Source organism: Hesperophylax consimilis, chromosome 1, assembly GCF_061612785.1.
Source record: "Hesperophylax consimilis isolate HC1 chromosome 1, BYU_Hcon_1.0, whole genome shotgun sequence".
NCBI lineage: Eukaryota > Metazoa > Arthropoda > Insecta > Trichoptera > Limnephilidae > Hesperophylax > Hesperophylax consimilis.
In genome coordinates, this window is record NC_142836.1 from 31083818 (window position 1) to 31097645 (window position 13828).

The 13828-nt window shown below is 34.1% G+C and overlaps 2 protein-coding genes across 5 annotated transcripts in view; one reads left to right on the forward strand and one right to left on the reverse strand.

Moving 5' to 3' along the window:
• The window catches only part of rictor (rapamycin-insensitive companion of Tor), a 47725-nt gene extending 35822 nt beyond the window's left edge, over positions 1 to 11903 (forward strand). Inside the window, exons 16-19 of the mRNA XM_089632279.1 lie at positions 1215 to 1305; positions 1386 to 1514; positions 2881 to 3176; positions 3862 to 11903. Coding sequence (XP_089488405.1) covers positions 1215 to 1305; positions 1386 to 1514; positions 2881 to 3176; positions 3862 to 4523 — 1178 coding nt within the window. The 3' untranslated portion in view covers positions 4524 to 11903. The remainder of the gene's footprint in view (positions 1 to 1214; positions 1306 to 1385; positions 1515 to 2880; positions 3177 to 3861) is intronic.
• A 7-nt stretch (positions 11904 to 11910) lies between these two features.
• The window catches only part of stan (Protocadherin-like wing polarity protein stan), a 125762-nt gene continuing 123844 nt past the window's right edge, over positions 11911 to 13828 (reverse strand). For 2 of the 4 annotated variants that reach the window (XR_016302236.1, XM_089632267.1), the window contains one exon: positions 11911 to 13674. Coding sequence is in view for 3 of the 4 variants with exons in the window: in XM_089632267.1 (XP_089488393.1) it covers positions 13635 to 13674 (40 nt within the window). In the remaining variant the exon portion in view is untranslated. The remainder of the gene's footprint in view (positions 13675 to 13828) is intronic. The other 2 variants (XM_089632258.1, XM_089632264.1) reach the window with 1 other exon arrangement.

The following is a 13828-nucleotide window of genomic DNA, read 5'->3' on the forward strand; positions in this document are numbered from 1 at the left end:
ATAGTTCGCATAATAAATGTATAAGGTTACATGTGAGACGACAAAAAAAGTTACACATAGGTATAAACAGTTAATTATAATAATAATATTTGGATGATTTGTATAGCGCCGTTTTTGTGCAAAATCACCTCAAGGGCGCTGTTAAATAATACTTTGTGCTTAAATTTGTTATAGGACATGTGGGAAATATCCACATTTCCTGTGAGTCATTTTAACCTAGTAAGTCTTCTCAGGGGCATTGGTAAGTTGGTTCTGCACCTGGAGGTCTAGCACGAACAATCAACAAATCCCTATGTCAATACAATATTGACGAAATCCGTCATCTCTGGCCTTCAAGGTGTCGGATAAACTTATGGATAGTGTCGTTTGTTATGCAAAATAACTGGCTTACTAATGAATGGGGGTGAACTAACTAAGCTCTTAGTGCTCTAGACTAAGAGAAACAAAAGTTGTTAGCTACGACTAATGATCTCATGAACTAATTAACTCCCTTTTTAGTGACAGAAAAAACATGTAGACATGTGGAGATGCGCCGGTGTTGCCAGCGTATATCGAATTCTGATTTATTGCATTATCAACATCGGTCTGGGTATCAACTGTGTGACCATTCTTGGGAAATCGGTACAAAATCATCAGTAGGTACGCCTATTGATCTGATATTTATAAAGTTATCGATTTCACTGTGCTAGACCCCCTGGGAAGAATCAGAAGCATTTGTTGGCAGCCTGGCGTGAATTTATCCGGAACATAGAATCCTATTTTTGCCAGAATGTCTCAGCATTAATGCTACATTCCTCCTGGAACTAATACTGCGGATACCCAGCATTCCCGAGATAAATGCTTTTGGAAACAGCCATGGTGAAATCCAATCTCTCGTCATTAGTACATAGACTGTGTCCTCTGGCCCCCGTACCTGAGATCCACTCTCGAGAATACTGTGCACTAAGCTAAAGTAAAGCAGCCATATAACTAACTGTAAGGTTGGTCAACTCCTTTGAATTGTGTATGACAATATCTAACATCTTTGTGGCTGATTTATAGATCTTTTCAATATGAGCACGAAATGTTAAACGAACGTCATACACAATTCTTAGGTCCTTGCAAGTTGTCATGTGCTGCAGAGACATTATGTCACTGTTATAGATACTTATCTAGTATGTATTAGTATTGTCTTAAACGAGTAAATATCACGAGTCTCTTATTTTCTGTTTTAGGTTATACTGGTTCAGATGTGGCCAGTTCTCCTCCAAGTCAAAGAGATTTAGTTGGCTATGCGACTTTGAGAACACTAAGTAGACATAGACGGTAAGACTTGTTTTATTATTTTTGTAAATCTGTAGCAAAAAGAGCATTTCGTACTGAACAAGAGATGATTTTGCTTTCAGCCCCACATATTCCGAAACCACAACGGATGAGTTGAGTTCTTTCCTAAACTCGGAAACCAAAAAGGTCCCCACATTTCGTTCCTTGAAAGGCAAAAGCAAGTTAGCTGAAGCCAGGAGCAATAGAATGAGGTGAGTTATTGTTATCATTTCCCGTTTACCCAAATTACGTGTTTACGTAATCAAATTCAAGTGTTTTATTTTTGGAATAAAACAATATAAACTTGCAGAACCTACATTCCCTGAACGACAAAAATTGTTGGTGGTAAACATTGACGAAGTATGGTACATTGGTATAGCAACATTTTGGTTGGGAAATACTGCATTTGCAACAAATGGGCCAAACCAGTGTTTTCATACTGGCAATAATGTTTATCGTTTACTTGCAGAAAGCAACGTAATATTAATATAATAATGTGAATGATTACGAATTTCAATGCGTTTCATATAACGTTAAATTTATAATATTAATAAATTAATTACGGAATAAATAATACAAATAAGTTTCGTACCTACTTCCAATTATAAGGAAATACTACATTCTTGAATATTCCTACTGGAGGTTTGAAATCTCCTCACATTTCTCATTATTCCATGAAATCATTTTCAATAGAAGAAATAATGAAAATATTTCATCCCCACAGACATACAAACCTGGACACTAAAACAATACCGAATATAATATTTCTAGATCGGGCCGATTGCATCTTTCCCAAAAAATACAAACATAACCTTACAATACATTCAACCTTAAGATTCTTTATGGAGCGCCCTCGAGGTGATTTTTCACAAAAACGGTACTATAAAAATAATTGATTTATCAATAACCTTCCCAAATTATTATAAGTATGCTCTTTTTACACACACTAAATGCACGGGCGTCATAAATCCCAACCTAAAATATGTTCACATATTTGTAGCTTCTTCGGCTGGTAGATAATATCATAATTAAACATTTGACTATTAGCACAAAATAATTGTATAATCCCAGGTAGTACGTAACACAATGTACCACGAGAATAATATCTCATTTGTCAAGCAATCCAAGATATTATTGACGTTTCTCGGAGTTGGGAATCGATTTACGTTTTCGAGTGAATTCTGACCAATGACGTGACGGCTGTGGTTTTGAATGATTTTCTAAACAATTGTCTCGAACTGTGTGATGATTTTTGACAATTGATTACTTGTTTGATGACATTTCAAAAGGTTTGCCTCGGACTGTGTGAAGATTTTTGGCAGAATCGATTCCTTGTTCGATGACGTTTTTAAACAATTGTCTCGGACTGGGTGATGATTTTAGACAGAATCAATTCGATTCTGTGGCTCATGATAATGAATCAAAATATTTCAATGATCAAAAAGATTGAGTAAATCATCCATGATTCATCAATTGTGCCCATCGCTAGCAGCGACTTAATACAGCTTTGTTGATTTTTCGCTCATTTGATGCAAGTATTTTCCATTTTACTAATGAAATGTTTAATATTTTCTCTAGCATATTCAAGTATGACTGGAAACCCATCGGTAACACTTCAGAGTCGGGAAATAATCTGGCCTCCATGGCGCGGGGGGAGGGGGACACATCCCGCGTAAGTCCCATGGTGATGGCGCCCCTCCTACGGGGCCGGGCCGCCACGCCACGGGGGGAGGTGGGGCCCACCTATATGGGCATCAGCATGCCGCGCTGCCTCATGGACATTTTCCCCTCGCGCGGGCAGCACCACCCTCCGCCTGCTGCTTCCCAGAATTACATGACAGCAGATGACTCGCTAGCTGCGGATTGCGACCATGGTGATTAACACTTTTATTTTATTTTGATTAACATGTAACTATGTAATTCTATTTAAGTAAAAATAAGATCAAAATTACAAATGGTCGAGCCCTACATAAAGTGCTCAACTGTATATTTGGCAATTTTGGGATAGTTACTTTATGATTTTTAATTATATTATGTTTAAGTAACCAATATTTATATAAATTTAAATGTATACAACGTTATCTGATAAATGAATGACGCAAAGCAAGTCATATGTGTATATACCACATGGGACACAACTGGACACAACGCTGATTGAATATATGACACAATTGAAGCCAATATGAATACGATCATTATTTATATACCTGATCATGTTAAATTCAAGCATTTTTATTATCATTTTCATTAACAATTTCACAGGTTTCAAATGCACCAACGTAAAGTGTTGTAAATAATAATAAATGATACTTAGCGTTTTAGGTATTCAACAAAACACCACGTAAAAATCCCTAACTACTAACTAGGCTAAATTAGTTAGCTAAAGCTAAGTTAAATTTTACAATCATTTGATTTGACCTTTCGTTTCTTAAATTTGAGAAAATGCAATACTATAAATTTATAAATTTCAAACAACTAAATGATTAAATAAAAAAAAAAAATCAAATTTTTCTCGTCGAAACATTGATTTACTTACTTAAAAATGAATTATCCCAGCAGTTCAACATGACATGGGCACAAAGAAGAATGACGATTCAAACTTCAACAGCAGCTTTTCAGACCTGTCCATAGGGGGAAATGGTATGAAGTCGTCTAGCCGAATGACTCGGGGCAGATCAAGAGACCGCTTCTCCAAACACGACCAGCTCTCCTGCCTGTGTTGTTCCCGTCTTAGGCCGGCACCCGATGCCAAGAAGGCTTCTGACCTGAGAGAAGCTTTCTTTGCCGGGATGGACAGTCCAAAGCCTTCAGGCAGTGGAAGTGGCACTCTAGGAAAGTCCCCGGGGCCCACCAGCACCTCTCTGGAGCCCTCGGTATCGTGCGGCAGCCCCACCAGCCTGGACTCCAACCTCTCGCGCATGTCGGATGGGAACCCCAATGTGTCCGGAGAGATCCTGAAGCACGCCGAGCGCATGGGCAACCCCATCTGGCACAAGCAGTCCCGCCAGGTACTGCTCGGCCTCAAGCAGAAGTACCCCGAAGTATTCCAGAACGTGTGTCTTTATTCAGAGATCTGTAAGCTCGTGTCCCAGAGTACGTACCGTCTGAGCGCTCGAAGGTTTCTGCAAGAACTGTTCCTCGACCTGAACTTTGATGTGTTCTACCAGGAGCCGCAGCAGATTTTACAGAATAAGATAGCCGAGCTGGTGGGCGCTCGATAGTCTCCACTCTACCTTCTTTATGTATACTACTTAGAGTTGAAACTATTTATTGTGAAATTAGGTTTCATTTTAAAACTTTAACTCTAACTTTTCTGGAAAGCTTCTATTATTGTGAATTATCGCTATAAAATGTAAATATTATTGTCGCTTATTGTATATGAATTCTGATATTAAATCATTGTCTTCTGTGTCAAGTATTGACATTAAATGAAATCACAAATATGAAAATACATAATATATGTATGTTTGTATAAAGGTGTAAATATCTCCTACCCTAAGTTAAGTGAACATTAACACACTTGTGTAACTTTATTTCCGTGAACCGTGAACATTTCATACATGTGCACTTGTGTAACTTTATTTCAGTTTACCGTGAATATTACATACATAGAACACTTGTGTAACATTATTTCCGTGTACCGTGAACATTAAATACATGGCACACTTGTTTAAGTCAAAGTTCTGCGTATGCGAACTATACAAAACTTCTGAAAGAGTATTACTTGTCCGCATAATACAAGTACCTTTGTCCTAATTCAATGCTTATTTATTATCTAATATAAATATTTGTACGTGAATCTTCTATTTGTATTTGAGGCTGTTTTTACCATTACCGTTATTATAATAATATATCTAGCTGAAATAATATCTATTTCATCCTCCATTGGAGGGATTTTCAACTCCTAATGTACAGAAAGCGTATTATAAAATTTGATAAATAAAAAATAAAAAATAAAATGAATATATATATTATATCTTGCCTTTAGTACGTTATGTAGATTTTTTATACATTAATAAAATATTAAATATATACCTTTACATCATTCGGTATTCTCTTACAGGTAAAGAGGCACCCCTTTTAAATATTATTCATTCAAATTATGTTCAAAATATTTTTTGTACCAAACCTGTTTTCAACTAACAAGAGTTCCTGATGCATTTGTTTAAGTCCTACAATTAGTAACAACTTTATCAATGCACCCTTTATAAGACGCCGTTCTTTAGTTAAGCAAATATTTATCTCTTTTATGTATGTACATTAAACATCAAATATGTAATTATAGTTCAATAAACATTTATTTGTAAAATATTCCTCCAATTAGATTTGGGCGAACATCACTCAGATTTAAAATGTCAACTTTTCTTCAAACAGATATGCAACCTTTTGGTAAAATAGTTGTATGTATTATGAATTATTTGTTTATCACATACTATACTTTTATATACATAGTTCTTCTGGCTGAAAACTCCATTGTATATTTTAACAAATACTACGAACAATACTGGAATGTCAGCTACAAAATAGAAAAATTCAAACACCATTATTAATATTGTTATTGCGCGGCAATATCTAAATTATTGAGGTCATAAAAAATGTATATTTATGACATTAAAAGAAAGAAGAGAAATGGCCTGGTATTCAAGAAATTTTCACCACCAATACAAATATAAATCTCAGTGGTCACTCAAAAAATTAACAAAACACCTTTAAAAACTTAGGAAACACTCCCTTGCAAGTAGAGTAGTGGAAGCATGGAACAAACTTCCAGAACATGTCGCGTTGATGCTACAAATATAAATCAATTTAAAGCTCTGTTGGATTATTATTTGGAGATAAGAAAGGATTAATTTAAATCAAATGTTAAACTCATTCTGAAATCAGATATGCGCATCAGCAGAACTTCATGCTCATTAAATAATAATACTATCTACCTTTTGACTATCAGATCGAGACAGCCAATCAGCACTGCATACTCTGTTCCTCTTACACTTCCTGACATCATATTTGCCATTCAATATGATTTTAAATCTTGATCTGTACCGAGAGACTGAATTTTGGAATTTGAAATATAAGTAAAGAATAATCTGACTTTTGTGTCACGAAACAGCCCACGTCGCATTTCTTGTGTTCTCCTTTATTCTATGCTTAACCGCTTCTATGCCAAGAGCGAGTTAACTCGCATTCTTGGCCTGCTGTGCACAGCTACACTTCTACCTACTGGCATTTAAAAGGTTAACAGATATTGCCGGCGCAACGACATTATATGTATTCATTTCTAAAATTAGATTCTTTCTTTCTAAAGTATGTTAGTGCCAAAATAGACAAGCAGCTAGTAGCTGACAAATCGCCAGCTCTGTGCAGTCGCATCTCGGTTTGCAGTTTCATACAAAAATCTTATTCGAACACACGGGACGTTTTGAGCTGTCCGCGTGCTGTCGAGTCGGCAGCTGTTGTTGCCTTGCTGGCGCGATGCAGGTAGCTTGCTGTTGTCGCGATAGCATTTATGCTGCTCGCAATGAACTGCCACAAGTTGCTCGTCTAGTGTGCCCTTACATTCACTGTTTGTTTACTTTGTGGTAATTGGTGACTAGAGGTTTCCATGTTATTACTTGCCACATACAAATGTTTGTTTGGAAGAATTTGATCAATTATTATATTTTTATTGAAATGCAAAATTCAGCTTTATTTAACTTACAACTAGTATTACATAATATAAGGTTATTTTTACCTCACTTCTAATTCAATAGGTAAGTGGTGGATTTCAGAAAAGTATGTTTTTGCAATCCACCTTTGCAGCTTAATTATAAAATTATGAGTTTTTACTTAAAACCCTTGCCAGATCTGCATTCACTAACTTTACTAAACTGTGTTCATTTTGGCAGCATTAGGAAAATATGTCTAATTTGGTTTAAATATCATGTATGTAGTTATAAATATTTTGCTTAAACTGTATTTATAGTAATCCACTTTATCTAAAGTATGTATTATATCTAATATTTTATAACAAGATCGTGTGACACAACAGTCAATTTGAAATGTAAAAGTAATTTAACTTGCGTGGCATTCCAGAACACAATAGATCTTTGGATTAATGGTGAAATATAATTATAATTCAAGAATGTTCCTCATGACTTGTGATGGGGTTCACTCAAAATATTTTGTCAAGACTAAAATACAACTAAACATAGCCAAAGTCAATATACTATTCACAATCCTTGTGTCTGGAGTTCGTTAGTTACAGTTTTCACCCTTTCAACCCGGTATAGTATTCATAATTTCCTATAATATCTGTTAACGTATATGATATATATTTGAATATCATGTTACATAATATCTATTTACTTATATATAAATATTTTTCTTTTGAATGTCACAATGCGATCAAATACATAGTTGACATTGCAGTATGCTGTCATTAGTAATAAAATCATTAATGTTCAAGATTGGTATTGTAATGTGAGATATGGGATCTTCTTCTACAGTGATTCTTCTGCAAGTATCTGATGCTCGACGATTCAAGTATCTTGGAGACTACCGCCATACATCTGCGTAGAGGTTCGTACACAGGCATACGTTGCTGACATTTTGTAAACTTGTCGGCGACGCCAGTCTCCCGCAACCAGTCTGGCGAGGTCGTCGCTACTCGATATCATCGAGACTTTAAACATGGCGTCACTTGTTCGGACATTTTGTGCGTGTGTTTTAGATCAATGCTAGGAACAAAACAGTCAACAAATAATGACAGGATATACAAATGACAGCTACAGCAAATTGTTTGGTTGTGAGTTTTTTCGTGTCTAACCTTTTTATTGATATTGCAGATACGCAGGTAACTTCCGATAACTTCTCAAAAACATTTTTTTTAAATGCTCCATCACATTAGTAATTACTTCTTTGGTCTACAGTTGTAAAGGATTACCATGCCCAAGTTTTACCGTGATAATAATTAAAGAATAAATATACTCCGCGAACTCCCTACTCCCTAACCGTCTCATCCAGCCAATAGGGTCGCGAACGGACACACACACTTACAAGTGGATATAAAGAGAAGAATTCCATAAAAGTGTTAGTATAGTAAGGATCTTATAATCGCGCATTGACTACACAATGTTCTCAAGTTTTGTGGTGTGTAGCTTTTGTTCCCCGACAATGGTAAATAGCAGACACAAAGCTTAATAATAATAGCAGTGAAATACTTGCACTAGATCCTAATCTTCGCATACTGTGCTAACTTGAAGTTCCTAACTCCCTGTGTTCTGTTTACCGATATGGATTTGTCTACCAAACAGAAATACAATAATTTGAACTGAGGTATTCTTAATTAAAATTATATTTCTGGGTGGAGTTGATTTATTTAGTAGTTGTGTGATTCTAAGACCAATGTGTGAACTTTTTTCAGAAATGAAATTAGGTGTTCAACACCTCATAGCTATTTTTTTGTTCACAACTATTCACGGTATAAAAGTATAACAAATGTTTACAATAAAGCCTTTACACAGTTTAACAAAGAGAGATATAAGGAAAATAACCTCATCATTAATTTATATATTATTTCTCAATTTAATTCATCTTGTGCACAGTTTATAGAGGTGTTCAAGGCCCACACTTGTACGGTTGAATCATTCCATTTTAATAAATATTTTTCTTTAATGAGGATTCTAACTACATAGTTATGTGCATTTGAATGACATATGAAAAGTAAGCAAGCATTGGGAATTATTAACAGACACGGTAATTACATACATAGTAACTAAGATATTTCATGGTCTTAGGAAGGGTTTTTTCACAGAATTTGAACAATTCAACTATTAGGACGCGTTGTTTCGGAGAATTTGATCAATTCATCAAATTTAAATGTTCATTTTCAAGCTCTGTGAAAGATTTTTTCAAGTTCTGCTTTTATTTCAGTTCTGTTAAGGCGATGCACTACGTAGTAATGCAAAATCATGTGTTTTTGGTTTGAATATTTGGTCACCTAGAAATGTTTCAAATGCTTTAATTAAATACTGCGAGTAGAATACGTCCTGGCCTTTGAAATAATCGAGTATTTTTTAGATAAGTGTTTTTATAAGCCCAGTAAAATAAATGTATAAGGCCTGTGAAAACTGCTTTAAAGTTCCAAATTTTCCTACTTATCAACCCATTTTCGGTTATGGTTTTATTGTATAATGTGGCAAATAAAGTTATTTATAAAATGATCGAAAAACATTTAAATATTTGTGCCTGAACATCCACAAAATAAAATAAAAGGCACTTTTTGGCCATGTTTTTTTCTTGCATAAATCAAAACAGGTGGATGGTGTTAAGCGGGAATTTAAGACTTATCGCCATCTACGGAAGGTGTGTTATTTATAGCGGCTCGATTCAAAATATTACACGATGTAGTGCATCGCCTTAAGCAACTAGCCTATAATGATATAGGCTATTTGCTTAAGCTAATAACGGAATTTGAAATAGGACTTTCACAGAACCCGAAAATGAATGTTGAAATTTGATGAATTGTCCAAATTCTCCGAAACAATCCGCAAAATCAATATTCAAATCAAATCTTAATATTCAAGTTCTGTGAAAGTCCTATTCATGTTCTGTTGTTATCCAAGTACTGTGAAGCAACCGACCCACGATGAAATATTAACAGATCTTGAATTGTAACTTTGATGAATTGTTCAAATTTGATTTTCAAGTTCTATAATTATTTCAGTTTCGTGAAGCAACTGGCCAATAATCATGTAATAACAGAACTTGAATACAATCTTCACAGCACTTGAAAATCAACTTTAAAATTTGATTAATTGTTCAAATTCTGTGAAAAAACCCATCCTTAGTATTTCTTTTGTGTGAATTTTACATCAACTTCCTCGTTTGCTTGATCTTAGTTGTTTCTCATTTCACAAACCTGTAGCACTGTTGGCCGCCATTGCAAAAGAGCAAGTTCAGGTCCATGACACGCAATATAAAATCGCAGGTTCAGCATCGTTACTAGTTGGCTTAGATTGCTCATTTGTCCGCACATGCAGAACTCTCACCGAGCCTGTCACAATCTTATTGATTAATTGCAGTGCACAGTTCAGTACCTATAATTTGAGGATCCTAAAAAGAAAGTCCCTTTCAATGAACTAATACGTAATATTATTTACACACACATTGTCCTCAACAACTCAACATTTATCATCCAGATTTTCCTTGTAGATATGTGCCATATTACTAGTTTATGGCATCGTTGTGACTCAATGTGCCTCAAAGTATTATAGAAAAATCAAAAAATTAGACACCTCATGTCTGTGACCTTCAACTCGTCCCACTTTCCCCGAGCAGGTTCAACTGGACCTGATTCAGTTTAGGAACTGCATTTTTCATCTCTAGTTCTTATATTTATCACTAACTCTTGTTCTCAACTACCTATCTAGTAAATATAATTTTAATATAACAAATCACAGTTTTACATTTTATTTTAGTAATGGCATGTATATTTGTATTGTGTACAACCAGTACTATCCAGCCCAGTAGTATGAAATTCGTATTTTACGATTAAAACAGTTCAAATTAAATTATTTTGATTACTGTTAAAACTTTTTTTTGGTTTAGCAGAATCGGTTCAAAATAAATATGTAATAAATCCCTATCCAATTATCTAGTTAATAAGAATAAAGGTGATTCACAATAAGAAGGCAAAATAAGACAATCAAACATTTAGCACATACAATACATGTACATACGTATGTATATTACGTAGTGTACATGTATTGTATGTGCTGTCAGGCATGTCAAGCAGACATGGTGGGTACAGGTACAGACTTCTCATTGTGAAACGTCTCCACGTTGGCTTGGCTGGCATTCGGGCTGATATTCATCCACAATCAGATGTGACATGATACTCTCCTAATACATATTGTACTAATACTAACCAGTAGTGTTCAGGCCGCAGTGTCTCCATCAAATATTATATTATTTATGTATACATATTTCCACTACTTTAAGACAAATGTTTACACTGTCTTCTCAGTATCAAAATAAACCTCGTTATATTAAAATTTAAATGTATATTTGGACTTGGTATGTTTTTGACAGTCTAAAATTGTATTACTTTATCAATCAATTACCTCCCAAGATCCCTTTTTTATATAAACTATATTTACATACATTAGTGAGCATTAGAATAGACAATCTGTCATTACTAGATTGGGTGACATTAATGATCTATTTGTTGTCTAATGCCCTTAATTAAAAGCTGTTTGCTTTAATATATATTTTATTACTTCCCTCCATTTTTCTGCAACAGTAGAAATCACCTATGATGGGGTGAGGAATCCTGGTAGGTATTATGTATAAGTTGTATGTTAGCACTGTACCGACACTGTTGCTGACTTGGGAGACTGTCTCCGACTTCTTTCTGGAATCATACCTGGAGTAAATAAAATAAAACAAAGCTCCTATGTTTATATAATAATATGATGCTCTTTATTTCAATAATTTATCTACAAATCATTAATTTAAAATAAATTTTACGATAAATCACAACACAAATTTATATTAAAAATTTATTTCCTTAATTTTCTGTTGCATGCAAATTAAATAGATTTAAATACAAAACCTACATTTCGATGGAATGCATTGAACATATTATTGATTGCACAATGAATAGAGTACGTAACTAATTACAAAACATATTACTTAAAAAATTCTAACTTACAAAGATCATTAAAATATGGCATATATTTGTTATTTTTTCAAATCAAAAAAATAAGCTCATTTCATAAAAAGCTTTTTACATATAGGCACTGGAGTACGATTGACAAAATAAATGCACATTTTCACATCACAATTAATAAATTTACTTAAATTATAAATAATAATGTAGAATAAATAAATGCTAGTACTTGATTTGCAAGAAAAATAGATTTTCTGTTATGAATTGAATTGCATCTTTGTAAAATAGAGTGAGAGGACGAATTTAAAGGGGAAAGGTGGGCAAGCATGTCAATTAAATACTTATTCAAAATATTTATGATGGTAGAGCTTATTTATCTATAGAATCACATTTAATATACTATCTTAATTTTAAAGAAATGTTGTGTGAAGCAGAACTTGAAACATATATTTACAATGTGCAAATAAACTATGTTTTATGATATTGTCATTTAAACATAGTACGTGACTCTGATAAGTACATATTAAAATCGGGCATTGAAGTCAGTCAGGATTATTGTAATTACATATAATATTTAAAAAAATTATAAATTAATTGTAGTCAACATGATTTCTCAATTTGTACTCAGTATGCTAGCATTTGTGGCTCACACCACTGCTAATATGCAAAATAAAACTATTCTAGATAACTTTTATACAAACATTGTACAATATCGAAACATTTTGTTTTCAGGATTAAACACATCCAAACTAGTTAAAGCAACTTAACATAGTAATCTCTTTGGATTTATATTTATATTAAACAATTCTGAACTAAACTATTAATAGATATCTCACAATAATTATCATCGAGAGTATATTGACAAATAATAACGAATTAGGTACACATTATAATATTTCCCTTTCCGTGCGGAGAAGAATATCTTATTATCCCATGCGGCAGTTGTTTATTTTCTTAAAATGTGCTGTAATAAAATAAGATATTCCACTTGACTTCTAATGTAGCTAGAACCTTGATGTTGCCTCCACACAGAGGCCAACTTCCAACTTGAAGATTGGCCGAACGTGTAGTGGCTATCACCATACTGCAGCCAACCCTCCAACTTCCAACTCCAAACTCCAAAAGTTCATTCTCATGGAAGATGTCGAAGTGATAGCTGCAGCCGCACTGTATCTTATCAATGTGCCTACAATTACTATTTAGAAGTATATAGGCGACACAATTATTATAGTTTTTGGTAAATATCAATATATATTCATACATTCTTATACCACTCTCCCATAATAATATTGTCATGTTAACGGCATACAGCATGTCTGTCTCGAGGGCTGGTTCGTGCGAGTTAGGTCAACTCCTTTGATTCGAGTGTGGTTTACCACCTCTGGAGCAATCCCGGGCCAACTCAAACTACCTCCTCTACATAATCGTTTGAACTTTCAGAGTTGGAAGTTGGCCTCAGTGTAGTGGTACCATTAGACGCCTTTCAATGAGCATCGTCAATAATAATTTCACAATGATTGTAATTAATTAATAATTAAGAACTAAGACATTTACCAATATTCCTATAATTTTCCTGGATTTAAAAGAAGAGTAATCAGTCTTCAGCCCTACATAACTAAATATACATAACTAAAGAGAAGGATGAAAGTCTATGAACAAAGTGCGGATGAACCCTTCCTTTTCACACTCTAGTTTCCGCATCATCCTCTGTAGTAGATTTCCTACAAATACAAAACAATAATGTAAAAACTGTTTATTTTTGACAGTTTTAAACAGGATCGTTTAAAATAAAATCAATATTTACAATAGTCACATCCTTTCATACAAGATTCCTAAGCAATATTTGGGCTCATTGAAACCAAGATGGATTATTTG